This window comes from Seriola aureovittata, chromosome 12 (genome assembly GCF_021018895.1).
Source record: "Seriola aureovittata isolate HTS-2021-v1 ecotype China chromosome 12, ASM2101889v1, whole genome shotgun sequence".
Taxonomy (NCBI): domain Eukaryota; kingdom Metazoa; phylum Chordata; class Actinopteri; order Carangiformes; family Carangidae; genus Seriola; species Seriola aureovittata.
The window spans coordinates 427073-443110 of NC_079375.1; the positions used below are offsets into that span (position 1 = coordinate 427073).

General features: G+C 39.3%; 1 protein-coding gene across 1 annotated transcript in view; it reads right to left on the reverse strand.

Moving 5' to 3' along the window:
* Positions 1-16038, reverse strand: part of LOC130178296 (cadherin-12-like) — a 76997-nt gene that overhangs the window by 60525 nt on the left and 434 nt on the right. The window contains exon 2 of the mRNA XM_056390383.1: positions 2629-3273. Coding sequence (XP_056246358.1) covers positions 2629-2934 — 306 coding nt within the window. The 5' untranslated portion in view covers positions 2935-3273. The remainder of the gene's footprint in view (positions 1-2628; positions 3274-16038) is intronic.

Genomic DNA, 16038 nt, shown 5'->3' on the forward strand with positions numbered 1-16038 from the left:
AAACAGAAATGAGTGGAAACCAGCAGCAGTCTGAAATGGTTTCATTAAACTATGTGCAACCAAAATTGTTGACTCTACTTGCATGGAGGTCTGGTGTGCCTGGTGGTTGTGATTGTATCACATTGTCACATACTGACTAAAAGTGAGACAAAGAAATTCATATCATATGTGTATGATAGCAAACATAAAAAAGATTTTTGTTTGCACGAAATGTTATTTTTTCTTGCATGACAAAAATTTCTGTGCTTGAAAAAAATCTCCTGTACTCAAAAAGTTGCATCATGCACTGAGGAATGAGGCACAAATGTAATTTAATACATATTATTTGTTAGCTTCTCTGGATATCTTTGCTTGATGCAGTTCACTGTTTTATGGGGAATTATGGTGTTTTGAGGACAAGTAGTGCAGCAGAGGTCCTCCTTTATATGTGTGGCCTGTCCGCCTGTTAGAAGTAAGTGGTAGTTGATGAGACATGCGAGTGTTAATTTGTTTCCCACTTTTTTTATTCCCTAGCTGGACTCCTGTTCTGCCTCAAGCCACTAAACTTGCTTGCCTCCAGAGATCCAGCCAGAGGTTTTAGCACTAAAGCTCTGACTTAAACTCCAAGTGTTATAAGGTCATCTGATTCCTTCTGCCCCCCCCCCTCCCCGTGATAATAAAGCTGTGGCCCTGCTATTAGCACCAACAGCAGATTAATCAGGAGCCCCTGGGCAGAAATCCTCTCTGGCTGGGCATGAGTAGAGCCTGGCTTATTCTGTCTGACTGCCTCTTCAGCCCTTGCACGTGTTCTCCCCACTGCCTGTAGTTGGGCTAACGGAGGATGAACAAGTGTAAAACTACTCTACATTCCTAACTACCACAAATGTTTTCTTGAACAAAATAGTAAGTTATTTAAAAATCATGCACACTTATCACCCTGAAGACCCCATATTTGTGTATCATGATTTATGATCACAGTTCATGGTGCTAGTGCACCTGAAAAGTTCTTTTGACCATTTAAAGCAATGCTTATCAAAACAGGAACCTTGGGCTGGATCCAGAACATATGTCACTTACTAGAATATGGGAGGATACATTTTTTGTGACAAATGTTGCATACTGCAAAGTGGCTGTGTTCGGAATCATCTTCTTATGTACTATTCATACTAAGTGTGATGTCAAGATGAATACGTAGGGCAGGATTTTTAAGTATCACTGTGAGCATACTGGACATACTCAGCAGTCCCATGATCTTGAACTTCAAAGTACGATGGCGGGATACAAGGTGGAGGCTGGGTAGGAGGCATAACCACGAAACACTGCTCTGGACCAGGGTGTCGCGGTATAGTACACCAACCGGCTGCTCTCCCCCAATCTCCAAAATTGTCACAGCAGATTTACAAACAGATGTTACTCATATAAACGGACCATAAATTGTGAGTCTATACAGTAACATTCTCACCTAAAAAATGTTCAAACTTTTAACTTCCTGTTTGTTACGTAACATTGATGTACTGACAACTATCACTGATCACTGACTGAGGAACATCTTCTTTCGCTAGTTTCTAATCAGATTTATGGAGGTTTAGTTACAGTGATCTTTTCATGTCCGTGTGTTCAGTTCCGACTAAATCAGTACTCATATTTCTGTCTGATGTGAGTTTCAGATGTTTTTGGATATTGATAATGTCGTTTTGATAAGATACGTGAATAAATGTTACCAGTAATATAAAACATGAGGAGCTCTTAGCTCCTTTTATTTTGTTAAAGTAGCTCTCAAAGGAAAAAAGGTTGGAGATATCTGATCTAGTCCAATCACAACAAGTGCAATGAGAAGCTTTCTGTCAGTCCATGATGTGAAAACATTCAACGTTTATTGCTAATGCAGCAGCAAAAAAGCTACAAAACTTTACTAGGAAAATGAAAGTTAACAACAGAGAATGAACACAGAATTGTTTTCAGAAGTCCAACACTAAGATACAGTATATACTAACAACACAGCTGTTTGTGGAAAATGAAGGCATTGATTCATGCATTCATTGGTCACTCTAACTTTTGATGGCCAAGTTCAAGGCACTGTCAAGCAACCATGGCCATTTATTGTGGAAAGACTGTTGCTTCTTACAACTTGTGTTACATTTTTGTAGATCAGCCATTGTTTCTATAGGTTATGATAACATTATGCTCACTAACTGTAAACAAGTCAAAGGTTATATAGGTTCTCTGAATCACTTTATTTGAATGTGTATCAGTATGTCTGTAATAATGACTCACTGAACAGAAAACCTGTGGGGTCAGTCAAAGTTGAAGCAGGAAGTGGTTTTTATTCTGTTATGGATGTTCATAACTGATTTTACCATTCACCTTCAATTTTTCCTCCAATTAAGTTTGGAAGAGACAATAGCTAACCTGAAAGTTTCTTTCCAACCTGTCTGATCATCTGACTGTCTGTCAGAAATTCAAAATATAAAACATCAATGTTGCCCAGTTGTGGCAAATTCATTGCTGGTTTTGGCCTGCAAGTGGGATTTATTGACAATAAGAATAGCTGTTGCATGTGGCCCTCACAAGCAATGGCACAACTTGGGTGACAATCTGGTAAATAAGTGTAGAATATTAAAAGCTCAGATGTGACAAATAGTTACCTACCTTCCCGACATATTGTGGTTCAGACCCCATGTACTCCTCCAGGACAAAGAACTGGTTCCACACCCATCCTCTTTTAACACGCTGCACCCTCGATATCCCATGTCTCCTTAGCCCTGTCCTGACTTTGAATGATGACACTTCCTCCACAGACATCCTCACACTCTTAGTCCCAGTTGCTCCCTTGGTTGACATCACTGCACCTTTAGGTCTTCTCTGGAGCTGAGCCTGCACATGAATTTGGGAGCTGTAGTCCAGCAGGAAACAAGAGCCCACCAGAAACAGAGTGACATACTCCCTTGTGATCATCAGGGAGGATTGTTGCTAAAAACAAAAGGTATTGAAAAGTTCAGAGAACTGTCTACTTCCAGGTTGGAAATCGACATACATCTAAAGCTGGATTTGAATTCCAATATTCCAGTATGATCCAAGATGATGACAGGTAAATCTGTTAGTGTAGTGTCCTCTCAGAAATGTGTATGGTACCTAAGGTCATTATGTTGGGCGAGGATATTAGTGACCCATTTTTGATGTTGGCGGGGGTTCCCTTGAAAGGATTGTGTGATGTGATATCCCTGTGATACTTGAAGTTGGCTGCAAAGCTTGTCTTCTCTTCAGTTCTTTTTCTTCAGCCCTCACCTTAGACACCTGGAGGAAAAAATGAAGTTAATAAAGTTGAGTGTGAAAGTTCATTCTTGACCAAAACAAAAAGAAATCTTATATCAAGCAGATGATGTTTGTTTTGTTGTGGCCCAAGATGACAGTTGTGCTATTTCTATGATAACTGAGCATTTTTTTAATCACAAAGTACATCAGCAATAATAATGCAGCAGTTTCAGTAGTAAGCTGCTTCATGAAACCCTTATTGTAATGTATCCCATCTGACATCTGAGAGGTGATGTGAAGTGTTTACTTAGTCTGAATGATTGCTGCCATTGCCACAGTCATTGTCACCAACATATCAGGCCAAAGACCAAGGACCTCAAATCAGATCAGAGCGCTCTAATTAGAAAAGTCTTTAGCATGCAAGGTTGGCAGCCTTGCTGGATTAGTCTGTCAGCTGATGCACGTGCAGAAGGGGCTGTTTGTTTATGCATGCCACTTTTTTAGAACATCATTCTTTGTGTATTTTTTAATGGGATGATTGTATTAAACTGTGCTGCAATGTTTTGTGAATGAATAGAGTGGTACATATATTTATGACAACAGTTGTTGTGAACTCAGAGACTCAGAGATACACAGCAGACTGGGTTGATGTAAGAAGAAGAATCTTTACTGAAGCTTAAGCAGGTCACACACAGGTAAGCAGTCCAAACAGGGCAAACAGTAGCAGATCTAGCGACGGGGAAAGGTATACAGGGAAGTATAAATCCAAAACTGAAATTGGGTGGCAGGGTGGTCAAGTGGTTAGCACTGTCGCCTCACATCAAAAAGGTTCTGGGTTTGAAACTGCTGGCCAGCCAGGGCTTTTCTGTGTGGAGTCTGCATGTTCTCCCCATGTCAGCGTAGGTTTCTTCCACAGTCCTTAGATATGCAGGTTAACTAACTGACTCTAAATTGCCTGTAGGTGAGTTTGAGTGTGAATGTTTCTTTGTCTCTATATGTCAGTCCTGTTATAGACTGGAGACCTGTCCAGGGTGCACTCTGGTGAATGTGCAAAAGAGTCTTGTTCAGGGAGGTGACCAAGAACCCAGTTCCTTTCCTTCATGATTTTAAATCCAATTCCTCATGAATTTGATAAAAAACATTATTTAGACATTACATTTCCTACAAAATAACTGTATATAAATGTAAACTTTAGGAAACAGGGTCGATTTCTGACCATACATATTTTCAGTCTCCATTAACAACTACCACCAGACACAATTGTCAGTATGCCTATATGACAATTAAAACATTACCATGAACCGAAGGTTTATGACAGGAGGCAAATTCTGCCCTGTCAGACAGGCTACACGCCCGTCCACCATCCCAACCATCACACACTTTTTCCAGCAAAGTCACTTCATCCTAGGCCACCCTGTGTGTAGGCTAACCCTATTTGTTAACATGACCAGACTGGTTATAAAGTTGGTCACGATGTTAATCCAGATTACAAAATAAAAAAATTGGACTGACTAACAAATATGAAAAATATGTTCAAATTTAAATATTTTTAAAACAATTTTAGCAATTGCATTAAAGGTGAAAGTGGAAGCTACATGTGCACTATATAGTCACAGCAGAAACCCAAAGTAGGCTATGGTTATATTATGTTAATAAGTTAGTCAAGTTGGTCAAGTTGCCTGGTGACGACGTGACAAAACAACCCAGGCCACCATACTCTGCCACTGTCTTCTTCTGTCTTTCTGCCATGTTGTTCATTCACGAATGAAATACAAAGAGTTGAAGCCAAAAATGTAACCAGAATGAATAGTCTACAGGCCTCTGAATCATTAACTTTAAGATGTCAGCTAGCTAAACATTAATGCCAGCTTTCCTCTGTACAGTCTTGACTATAACTGGTCCGTAGTTCTCGTTTCCTTCTTGTTTCCACTAGAGTGGCAGTGTTTCTGCTGCAGCTGAGAGGAGGTGAGTGTTGTCAAGCCTGCCCACTCTTTCTATTCAGCTGTCCTAAACCAGAGTCAGTATTGTGGGTAAACCACAGATTGTCTGGTGGTGCACAAACAAAATTACTTTGAATTGACAGACAAATCTAAGATGAATACAGAAAATCTGTTACAGAGTCAAGCGGAATAATATTGTTTCCCAAACATCCATATTCCTCTTTAGATCATGAGAGACTTTTCTGTGCTCTGCTGCCCATTACACCATCACATGACTAGGTTGTCATGGATCAGAGCGCCATGAAACAAGAGATGGTGAAAATGCCTCCTGGGGATGCTTCTGTGTGTGTGTGTGTGTGTGTGTGTGTGTGTGTGTGTGTATATGTGTGTGTGTGTGTGTGTGTGTGTGTGTGTGTGTGTATGTATGTGTGTGTGTGTCTGTGTGTGTGTGTGTGTTGTGTGTGTGTGTGTGTGTGTGTGTGTGTGTGTATGTGTGTGTGTGTGTGTCTGTGTGTGTGTGTGTGTGCGTGTGTGTGTGTGTGTGTGTGTGTGCTGTGCTGTGCTGTGTGTGTGTGTGTGTGTGCTGTGTGTGTGTGTGTGTGTGTGTGTGTGTGTGTGTGTGTGTGTGTGTGGTGTGTGTGTGTGTGTGTGTGTGTGTGTGTGTGTGTGTGTGTCTGTGTGTGTGTGTGTGTGTGCTGTGTGTGTGTGTGTGTGTGTGTGTGTGTGTGTGTGTGTGTGTGTGTGTGTGTGTGTGTGTGTGTGTTCTCCAGAGAGCTGTTAGCCCAGTCTGGCATATAAATTCAAAGAGTATTAAAATAATTTTTAAAGGAAGATGAAAGTGGAATGGTGCTTCAGAGTAGATAACCTAGTTGCGGTTTTCTATGACCTGGAACAGTTGTACGATTGCTAACACCACAATTACCCTTATTTTCCCTTATTTTTTCACATAAAAGGTGGCAACCCTCAGCACAAGCTGTAACAGACTGACTTTGTCATGTTTCTGTGTAAATCAATCACAGATAAAGAAACTGTCTGAGTGAATGATGAATGAAAGTACGTTTTCTGTCTTTTCATCTTTACTAATTAACCATTTAATTCACTTAATAGCTCAGAGGCTACCAGCAGCTACCAGACACTTCTAAGGTGGAATGTTTTCTTATGTTTTACTCAATGACATGATTGACATTAGGAAATCAATCAATACAACTTAAATGTCAATATGACAACTTTGACCATTTCATCTGTTGTTATTGGCTGTCTATATGACATAGACTTTAGTGATGAGCAGATATTAAAGCTCTTAAAGATCTAAATAAAACCTGCAGATAACATGGGTGTTATCAAGCTGCTTCTTCCACTCAAGTTTATAAAATCTGTTATAAAATGTGTTCAAACACTGTCCTCAGTGAAGATGGAGTAGGTTGAATTATATTTTCCTTAATGTTTTTGCTCACACCAAGGAGGATTACCTGGGCAGAAACCAACACGGCACCATTTATAACACTGGCGAGCAAAACTCTCAGAAAAAATGTACAAGACTGAAAAATATTCATAGATTTTTTTGAATTTATGAATCGATTTTGAATTGTTAGAGATAGAATCATGATTCTAATGTGACTCTATTTTTTTCACCTAATGAAACAAACTACAAAAAACTTGGAGGATAACCAAACCTCACAAGATCTCAGCAGAGATGTGGTTGATCATCAGATCCAGGATTAAATTTCCATAGTATATTACTGACATTGTTTGCATATGATGAATAATCAGCCTGGTTAACTTGGCTACGGAAAAAAATAGCATATCATCAAGTATCGTAAGAATTGTTAATGATGCAGTGTACAAAGTTCGATTATTACTGTCCACCTTAATACCAGGTTTTGGTACCCATCCCTAGGACTGAAGCTGCTGCTTTTGCTAAACGAGCTATGTGGAACATTGTGTAATACACTAATGTTAGATCAGTCCTTTTCATTAAAAAACACTACACATCTGCAACGCTGTAGCCATGAGCTTTAGCACTACTGATTAATTTTGACACTATTTGAAAACGGTATAACATGTAACAGTATCAACTGTGATAAAGCAGAAATCTCACCAATATGTGGCATATCCAAACAAGTTTGCAGCATCTTTTTGCCACAATGGGATGATTACAGCCCTGTGGCAGATGGGAGGGGAAACAGCCATTGCAGCTACAGTTGATGATAACAGCAGATGGTTTTTTTTTTAATATATTTTTGGGGCATTTTTATGCCTTTATTTGATAGTGCAGGAGAGAGAAACAGGAAATGGAGAGGCAGAGAGGGGGAATAACATGCAGCAAAGGCCATCTGATGTGGGACTCGAACCAACTACAGCCTCTACACATGGGGCGCCTGCTTAGACCACTACGCCACACAACTCCCCCTCACAGCAGATGTTTTTAAGAGTTCTTTCTGCATTAGCCACAAAGAGGCAGAAATGAATCCATTTCTGATGCATTTGATAACCAGTTTGGACAAACCACTCAAAAAGAGAGATATTCAGTTTATTAATAGCAGTACAGACACTTTTTTAACGTGTGGTGGCAGATACATTAGGTCACCGTCAATAAAGAGCAGCGCACAGATGATTATTTGAACTGTAATAGATTTTTGTAGATTAAATCACCCAACATAATAACAAATGTTGTGTGTATGTTAATGCATAGTATACAGTATAATATAAGGCAGTGGCCATTCTTCTGCAGAAGTACTGTTACTTTTGACATTGAGTATTAGTTTCTGATAATACTTTTTTAACTGTGGACCTGTTCTTGTAATGGAGGAGTCAAATGTTGTGGTATTGCTATTTTTACTTCAGTAAAAGATCTGCTTACTTTCTGTGGTGAAAACTCTCAGCCAAATGGACAGGTGTCTCCAGTAATATCCCATGCACCACATAACGCTAACTAGCTAATTAATGACCCTGTCAGTCACACATCAAAGGCGACTCCCAGGGAGCAGCAGAGTAGTATATACTCAGTATCATCCGAGTGCCTGAACCAGGAAATGGAGGAAATATTACAGGAACAGCTGGGAGGCCAGAAACAGCTGATGATGACATTTTGTGTGAGTTGATGGCATTTCCACCGTCACCCATTAAGATACAAATTCACATTATTTAAATATAATTTAGTTTCTTAAAATGACCAAAGAGCCTCCTGCCAACAAGACTTTCTGAATAAAAAGATACCTGACATTCACTAACAAATCGGTTGGACAAACTGTGGTTAATTTACTTTAAAAACAATATTGATGTTCCTCTTAGGCCCACATTAAGACTTTTTCATTTTTTCATACCTTTGTGTTTCTCATAATAAAGCTAATACAAAAGTTTCACCAAGTGCTGCACATGTTCAGAATCATCACAACCTCAGCTAATAATTCATGTTACTCAATAGACTTCTGTGCACATTAATAGGGGTTAATAGCCCATAAAACAAAAAAACTGAATGACAAGTCTGTTTCAACTGTAACAGTTGAGTTGTCCATTAATTTATATTTTGGAATGTGAGGAATATATTTTTGCTCTGCTTGGCCACATCTTGCGCCATGATCAGTTCAAAATGCTGATCTGTACAGTATTTTTGCAACTAAATGTTAGCATGCTAACATGCTAAACATCAGCATGTTAAGCATGATGCTGATTTTAGCATTTAGCTCAAAGTATAAAAGTGTGTCAAAGTGCAGCCTCACTGAGCTGCTAGCATGGCTTTAGGCCAGGAACACACTGGATGCCTCATGTGCGCTACTGAATGTCTTGGATTTCACTTCGGCACATGTTAATGGGTTAGAGTGGACACACTGCCTGTGTGCATCGTGCATCCCACGCCTCTCAGCTGCGTCCCTTCATCTAGAGATTCAGCCTCTCACCTATTTTTCATGCATGACGCACATGTCTCCCAGCAAAAATAGACAGAGAAAAGAACTGTTGATGTCATTCACATCATGGCAGCAACATTACACAAAACTGACACTATTTTTTTTTACCATTTTTAGCAGCTGCATGTGGAGACAGTGACATTTTAGAGACATTTTCTGTCAAAAATAAATAAGAAATTATAATGAAGAGAAATCCAACATTCCAGTAACCTGCAAAACTCAATGTAGAACACATGCATATGATTCTCCACAGCAGCTCAGTGACGGCAGCCCACACAACACTGACAGTGTGTTTCCAGCGGTGCAGTTGCTTTTCATGTGTAGTTTCTCACCCTCTTTCACTCTTTACTCTAAGTCTTATATACATAACTGTCATCTCAACACAGGTCAGGTCAAGGTTAAGGCTGTACCAGTTAGGAGTGGGGCTAGTCATTTACTCCCCTACTGCAGTCTTTAACCAGTGTGTGTGTTTGAACTTAGAGATCTATAATACACTCACTTGTTAGCTCAGCTCAGTGTGTTTTAATGTATTGTTAATAGATTTACATTATTAAAGAAAGAAAAATGGGATCGGAAATGTTCTTTTTCATCATTCATTAGCTGAGAGCTTTGAGCAGGCTGCACTGTCTACATGTCATGGATAGACAATGATTGATTGACACACATACAGACCAATCAGTGTTGAATTCAGACACATGCTGCATTGTTTATGTTTTTATTTTGGGTTAGGTACTAATGAGGGGACAGACCACAATAAACATCTATGTAAGCAGGCAAAACAATTATAATTATTATTTTAATTGTGGTGAAAATTTTAGTAATATTTTAGTGTTTTACAAATATTTGCTGGGAGTCAGGACACCCAGCTTGAAACCAGGATGTCTGGTAACTGTACCACAATAGTGTGTAACCAGACCCAAGTGACACTGCAGGGAAGTTAACATAATGTACAGCTTTCTTACTTGCAAACTGTTGTTAGTGGTGCATTTTCCCCAACAAATGGCTGAGGTAGGACGTTTTTACATGTTTGTATATTGGATGAGAAGGAGACTTCAGTAAGAAAGCTAATCTGGGTTGTTGTTCAAACTGTGGGTCTTGTGTAACAGAATACTGTCTTGCGCAGTGCGATCATCTGCTCTGCCTATGCCAGAATGACAACATTACTGCTTTATATCAACATAAGGTCTCTATCTATGTAGAGCAACACCAGAATGGTATTCCATTGAATTAATGCAAAATTAGGGGGTGCAATCATGAAACAAAAAAACATTTTTTTACATTTACATAGTATTGAAGGAAGATGTAATCTTCATCAAATGTTCTCTTGGTAAGGAACATGCTGGTATGTAATAGAAAAGAGGATAGAGTAGGTGGAGTGTAAGCTAAATGAGATGTGTGCTTTGAGGCTTGGAGGCAGTGTTCTTTTAGAGGAGCTGACATGCAGGCCATCTCTCTATGACAGACATAGTTTTTCCCAGAGATGTCTCAGTTGTTTTCTATGGCCACAGCTGAAGCTCCAGCCAACCAGCAGAGCTGTAGGAGATAACCAGTGATTTTTGATGTGACAGATAACCAGCTGAGGCTCCTGCTGAAGTTGAATGAGAGTATTACAGTGGGCTTCCTCTAACAACATTAGTTCCTTTATGAATAACCGCCTCTGCTGCTGTGGGCAAGCACTGCTGACTTAGCAGCAACCTCACTGCTGTTCACATCTGGCCGGTCCACTGGTGCATGAAATCATCACCAGATTCTTACATTAACACTAAATGATAAACTATATGATTAAAAAGCTGTGTTACATTGTATTACAGTTACAGTCTGGGTGAGCAATACGTTCCTTTGTCTCACTATATGTGACTATTACTGTGTGTTTCATTTTTCCTGATTTCTCTAATGACAAGGTGATTGGCCTCATTCAGGTTCTGTTTACACCTTAAAAAATGTAACACATTTTAATGTTTTTGCTCAGATCTGATAAAATATGTAAATGTTGATGACTTCGGTTTGATATCTGCAAATGCGACTTTTATCTAAACACACAGATCAAATTTTCTCTGGTTACTGCACAACAAACTGGCCAGAATCCAGACAACCCTGAGGTAGCAGTAGCAGTAATCTTTAAGCCTACATTAAAACCAGGGCTCCCCTCTTTTCTTCTTTGCCCTTAATTTATTCCTCACATACTTCTAAATATGCCTCAGAAAGCAACAGCTAAAATTGTTATTACTGCCTGCTATGCATCCATTGCAGATGGTGATTTGCCTATGTGGCCTGTGGGTGTTGCTTGGTTATGTGGTTAACTGTAGCATTGCTGACTCATTGAAGTGTATGACATCTGAAAGTGTCTTCTTGTAAAGGGAATAAAACAAGGAGGTTAAATAATCACTTTAGCTCTTTGTAGTGAAAGCAGGAAATCCATGATTGTAGTGCAGATACTTTAGTGTACTGGGTCTGTTTTTTTTGTTCTGGGCCCCTTAGTTCTAATGATGGTCCATTTCCTGTTTAAACATGACTATGTCCCAGTTCACAAAGCCTGGTCCATAGAGAACTTGACTGGACAACCCCATCCAACACATTTCGGATGAAACACCAACAGTGAGCCAGGCATTACCAGTCAACACAGTGATTCTCCTGGACAAAAAAATCCCAACAATCCCAATCCACTTAAAGGCCATCGGCTCTTCCACAAAACATACCTTTTTCAGGTCAGTCTGCTCCAGACCTCTTTTATTTTACATTTCTAAACTTCTAAAAGACAAATTTATGTATTTCCTGATGTTCCCACTCTGATCTGTCCTCTCAAAGGACATCACAGCTATAGAACAACATTATATCTGACTTATGTCAGAATGTGAAGCAACTCACATGTATTACAGATTGTACTGTAACTTAATAAATGAGACCTGTCTCACTTGTTAACAGCCTGGACTGATTTCTATAACTCTTCTCAATACCTTGCTTCCACTCTCGTACAACCCCAAGGGAGTGCAACAGTAGCTAATATTAGCTTAGAATGAAAAACATGACAACAACACAGACTCCAACACAAACTTCACATACAGACTCCATGTAAGAACAAAAAGCAACAAGAAGAACTGTCTATGAAGCTCCTCTGGCCAAACGGGAATGGGAAAACTAGGGCCAACATAAGCTGATAACGATATTACACTATTTAAAAAAAACCATAACACTAGTCAAACCTCCACACTTTTATCACTGTCCCAGAGAGAGTCTAATCGATAGTAACTAATATTGGTTACCTCATCTATCAACATGATGCCAGTCAACGGCCAGGATACTCGCTCACGGCTTCCTACAGAGTGTGAGCAAAAGGATACTGACCTGTAGTTCAGTTAACGACCACACAAAGGTGTTGTGAATGTTACTCTTATAACCTTTGACAGTTTGGCTAGGTAACATTTTTCCAAAAAAACCCACCATGAACAGCTCAAATTTTGAGCTGTTCATGGTGGGTTTTTTTCCCAGGACAAAGCTGTGTTTTGCCTTCAAACAGAAAATTTTTCATATAGTCCGCAACACTATCTACACTGGAGGACGGAGATATCCTGCATGCCCATGCTGCTGCCACCACCTTTAACCACTAGATGCCATCTACTACAGTGACATCCAGTGCATTAATTCAAACCTCAAGGTCTCTCACTGACTTTTTTCAAAGCTTTCAATAATTTGTTGAGCCAACACAAATGTCCTAAAAGTTATGATGAATGAAATGATAACGACTGAGCTCATATGTCAACAGATCTCCGTGGCATCTGAGAAAACTTCATTTTTTGGAGTAGATTGAGTGATATGGTTGAAAGCTGTGTAAAAAGTTGATGGGCCTGAAGTGGGATTTATTTTGTATTTGTTTTTTATTTTGTGAAATGTTTGATCAAAAGAGCGGTGCAGACAGAAGTCCTGTAGCCTTTGACTCCATTTGTTTTGTTTAAAAGGGAAATACTGACATGGATGAGATGTTTACAGAACAAAGGTCGCTTATATTTAATTACAAGGGAGAGATAGACTTTTTTTTAAACTTTATTCAGTATTATGTACTGTATTATTTGGTTGCTGTATTTCATTTTCAAAAAGGCAGCAATAAATGACATTATTGATTTAATTTAATTACATCAGTAATCTCGTTAAATAAATTAATGCATGATAATCGTGAAACCGTGATTATTCCTCAGACTATAATTGTACCATCAAAATCTATAATCATTGCATCCCTAGTGGACAGTGTCCTTTTTTATGCTGCAGTCTGCTGGGGCAGCAGCATGTCAGACACCAACACGAAGAGACTGGACAAGCTGGTCAAAAACCTGGGTCTGAGCTTGGCAGGAGTCTGGACTCACTCAGGACGGTTGTGGAGGGACGCATGCAATGTAAGATGGAGGCCATCTTGGACAATACCAACCATCCTCTCCACAACATTCCATCAGGCTATACAACAACTCAGCCAAAGGAAGTGGATCATGAACTGGACTCATTTAATGATTCTTTATTGTTTATAATTATTATTTATTATTTATTATCATTATTAATGAGCTGTTGGGCACCTGAATTTACTTTTGGGCAGGTGTTTTCAACATGCGGGAAAGTGAGCCTCCCCTCAGAGACCTCCCTCCCTGACCCTCAGGGGCAGGGAAGGACCGGGTGGATCAGTGCGCTGCACATAGCTCTACAAAGAAGAAGCGGCACAAATGACTAATCCAAACATCTGAAGCGCATTTTCAGCTTACTCTGCTTGCGCGAAACAAGAGTGGATGTGCATTGTGTGCCCAAGTATGTAGGAACATATTACTCTCTCTATAATGGTCCTGAACATAACAGTGAAATACTGCAACACCGACTTCAGACCTCATTTTAAGACCAAGAGGTGCACTTAAATGAGCGCAAGTGTAATAGATATTTAAACAACCTGGGTGCTGAATGGGAAAATGACAACTGAGTCAGTTGGAAACTAACAAAGACACTTGTGTTGTGTTGCCGCTTTGCGCCAGGTGTACAATAGAGCCATGTGTCTTTGATGCCCATTGGTGGTTGATGTGGGTATTCACTGTAGAAAGGAATAAACGTAGATCGTACTCCCTCTTTTTTCTGCTCGCCCACGACTCTGTCTCCTCTCTCACTGTAGCTACTAAAATTTGATCCATTTTGTGTCATGCATAGCTGAGTTAAGCTAATTAGATGTTTACAGTTATTTTTTCTCACACTGTGCCTCCCCTGAACTTCTCTGGTGCCCCCCCAGGGAGGCACAGCTCACACTTTGACAACCGCTGCTTTAGGGGATAAATAAACTATCTATCTATCTATCTATCTATCTATCTATCTATCTATCTATCTATAAATTTGACTCACATTTGAACAAAGTACAAATATTAAAATATGAAGAAAGTACAAATAATTCCATAAATCAGCATGATTGTCCCTCACAGTGCAGTTACAGATCTAGATCCAGACGATGATTAAAAACAAAGCACTCTTAACATTACTGGATCATGCAGCCTCGAAGACATGGTCCCTCTGAGTTCTTTCTAGTTTTCCACTTGTTTATGTATGCTATGCAGTGTTTCTCCTATATTCACTCAGCAGTGACACACCACCACTGCTAGGCTATGAGTGCCGTGGCTAAAATTTCACATTATCATTAACATCAACATTAGCAGCCTGTTGATCATCAATAACAACAGGCTACTAATGATTTTCACTTGCACACTGTGTGAGCGCGACAAATCTAAAACTATTCTTTATTGCTTCATTGCCTTCTAACTTTAAATGAATGATTTACGCTGTGGTTATGGCTGTTCTGTGTGACTGATGACTGTATGTCATTATGATTGCTGCCTGAACAACATAACTCACTTAAATTACATCTGCATTGAACAAAATAAACGACTCTGTTTGTGATACAAGTTACTTCCGTCTTGATCCGAACATAGACGCTTGTCTTTCTATGTGACACATTTTCCTCTCGTAACAGAATGACAGTGAATAAAGTTGTAAGAGGAGTTTATTAATATCTGACTTCAGCAGGTGTTTGTTTTTTCGCTTTGAATGTGAAGTGTGAAGAGTGTGAAGTGAGTGGAGTGGAAAGCTGTCTAGCTGGTGAACACAGTGGAACATTTAGCAGCTAAAGAGGTAACTCCTCAGGAGTCCATGGACACAGACACAACCACAAATGAAAGCTAATGTTTCTGTTTTTTCTGCTGGATGTGTCGCAACTTCATGAGGTGATGTTGTGTTTACAGCTTTTTGCAATCAATCAATGAAGGAAGGAGCAGAACAGTACACAGAGAAACATATCTGAATCAGCTGTAAAAAATAAATAAATTAATAAATAAATGAACAAAAAAATCTGATAATTTTAACTGCTGCATCTTTGCTTGTTTTCAGTTGCTCATCGTGACTTTCCCACAGTAACCTGGACTTTTTTGTTCCTAAATAGAGCTGTAGATTGTGTTCCTAGTTAAAACAACCAGTTCACACATTGGTTGATACTTATTTCTTCAATCACTACATCACTCATTTATATCCATAAAGACAAACTCCACTCTACTACATCACAGCCAATAATTTCCTATGTAAACAGTGCACAGGGAAATTAATCTGTGTGATTCTCTTTTCAGAAACACTGTGAATGTTGTATTGTAACACTCATGCTGTTTCTGAGAATAGAATCACATTTCTCATGTGGCAGAATAGCTCTATATCAGTGTTTGAGGCTCAGTTTCACAGTCCAGTTGTAAAAGCATGAAAATAGTCACCTCAAGAATATTTGAGGTTTTAAGGTGAGAATATAACAAAATGTGTAAATGTATCTTTAAAACAAGTGCTATACTTCCTTTCATTTTTAATTTCTTTGAGCTTCACCTTTGTGTTCACAGACCAACCTGCTACACTAGATTCTAACTTCACATTGCCAAATCAGAAACTGATCAGAGGGTGAAAACCACAGGCAT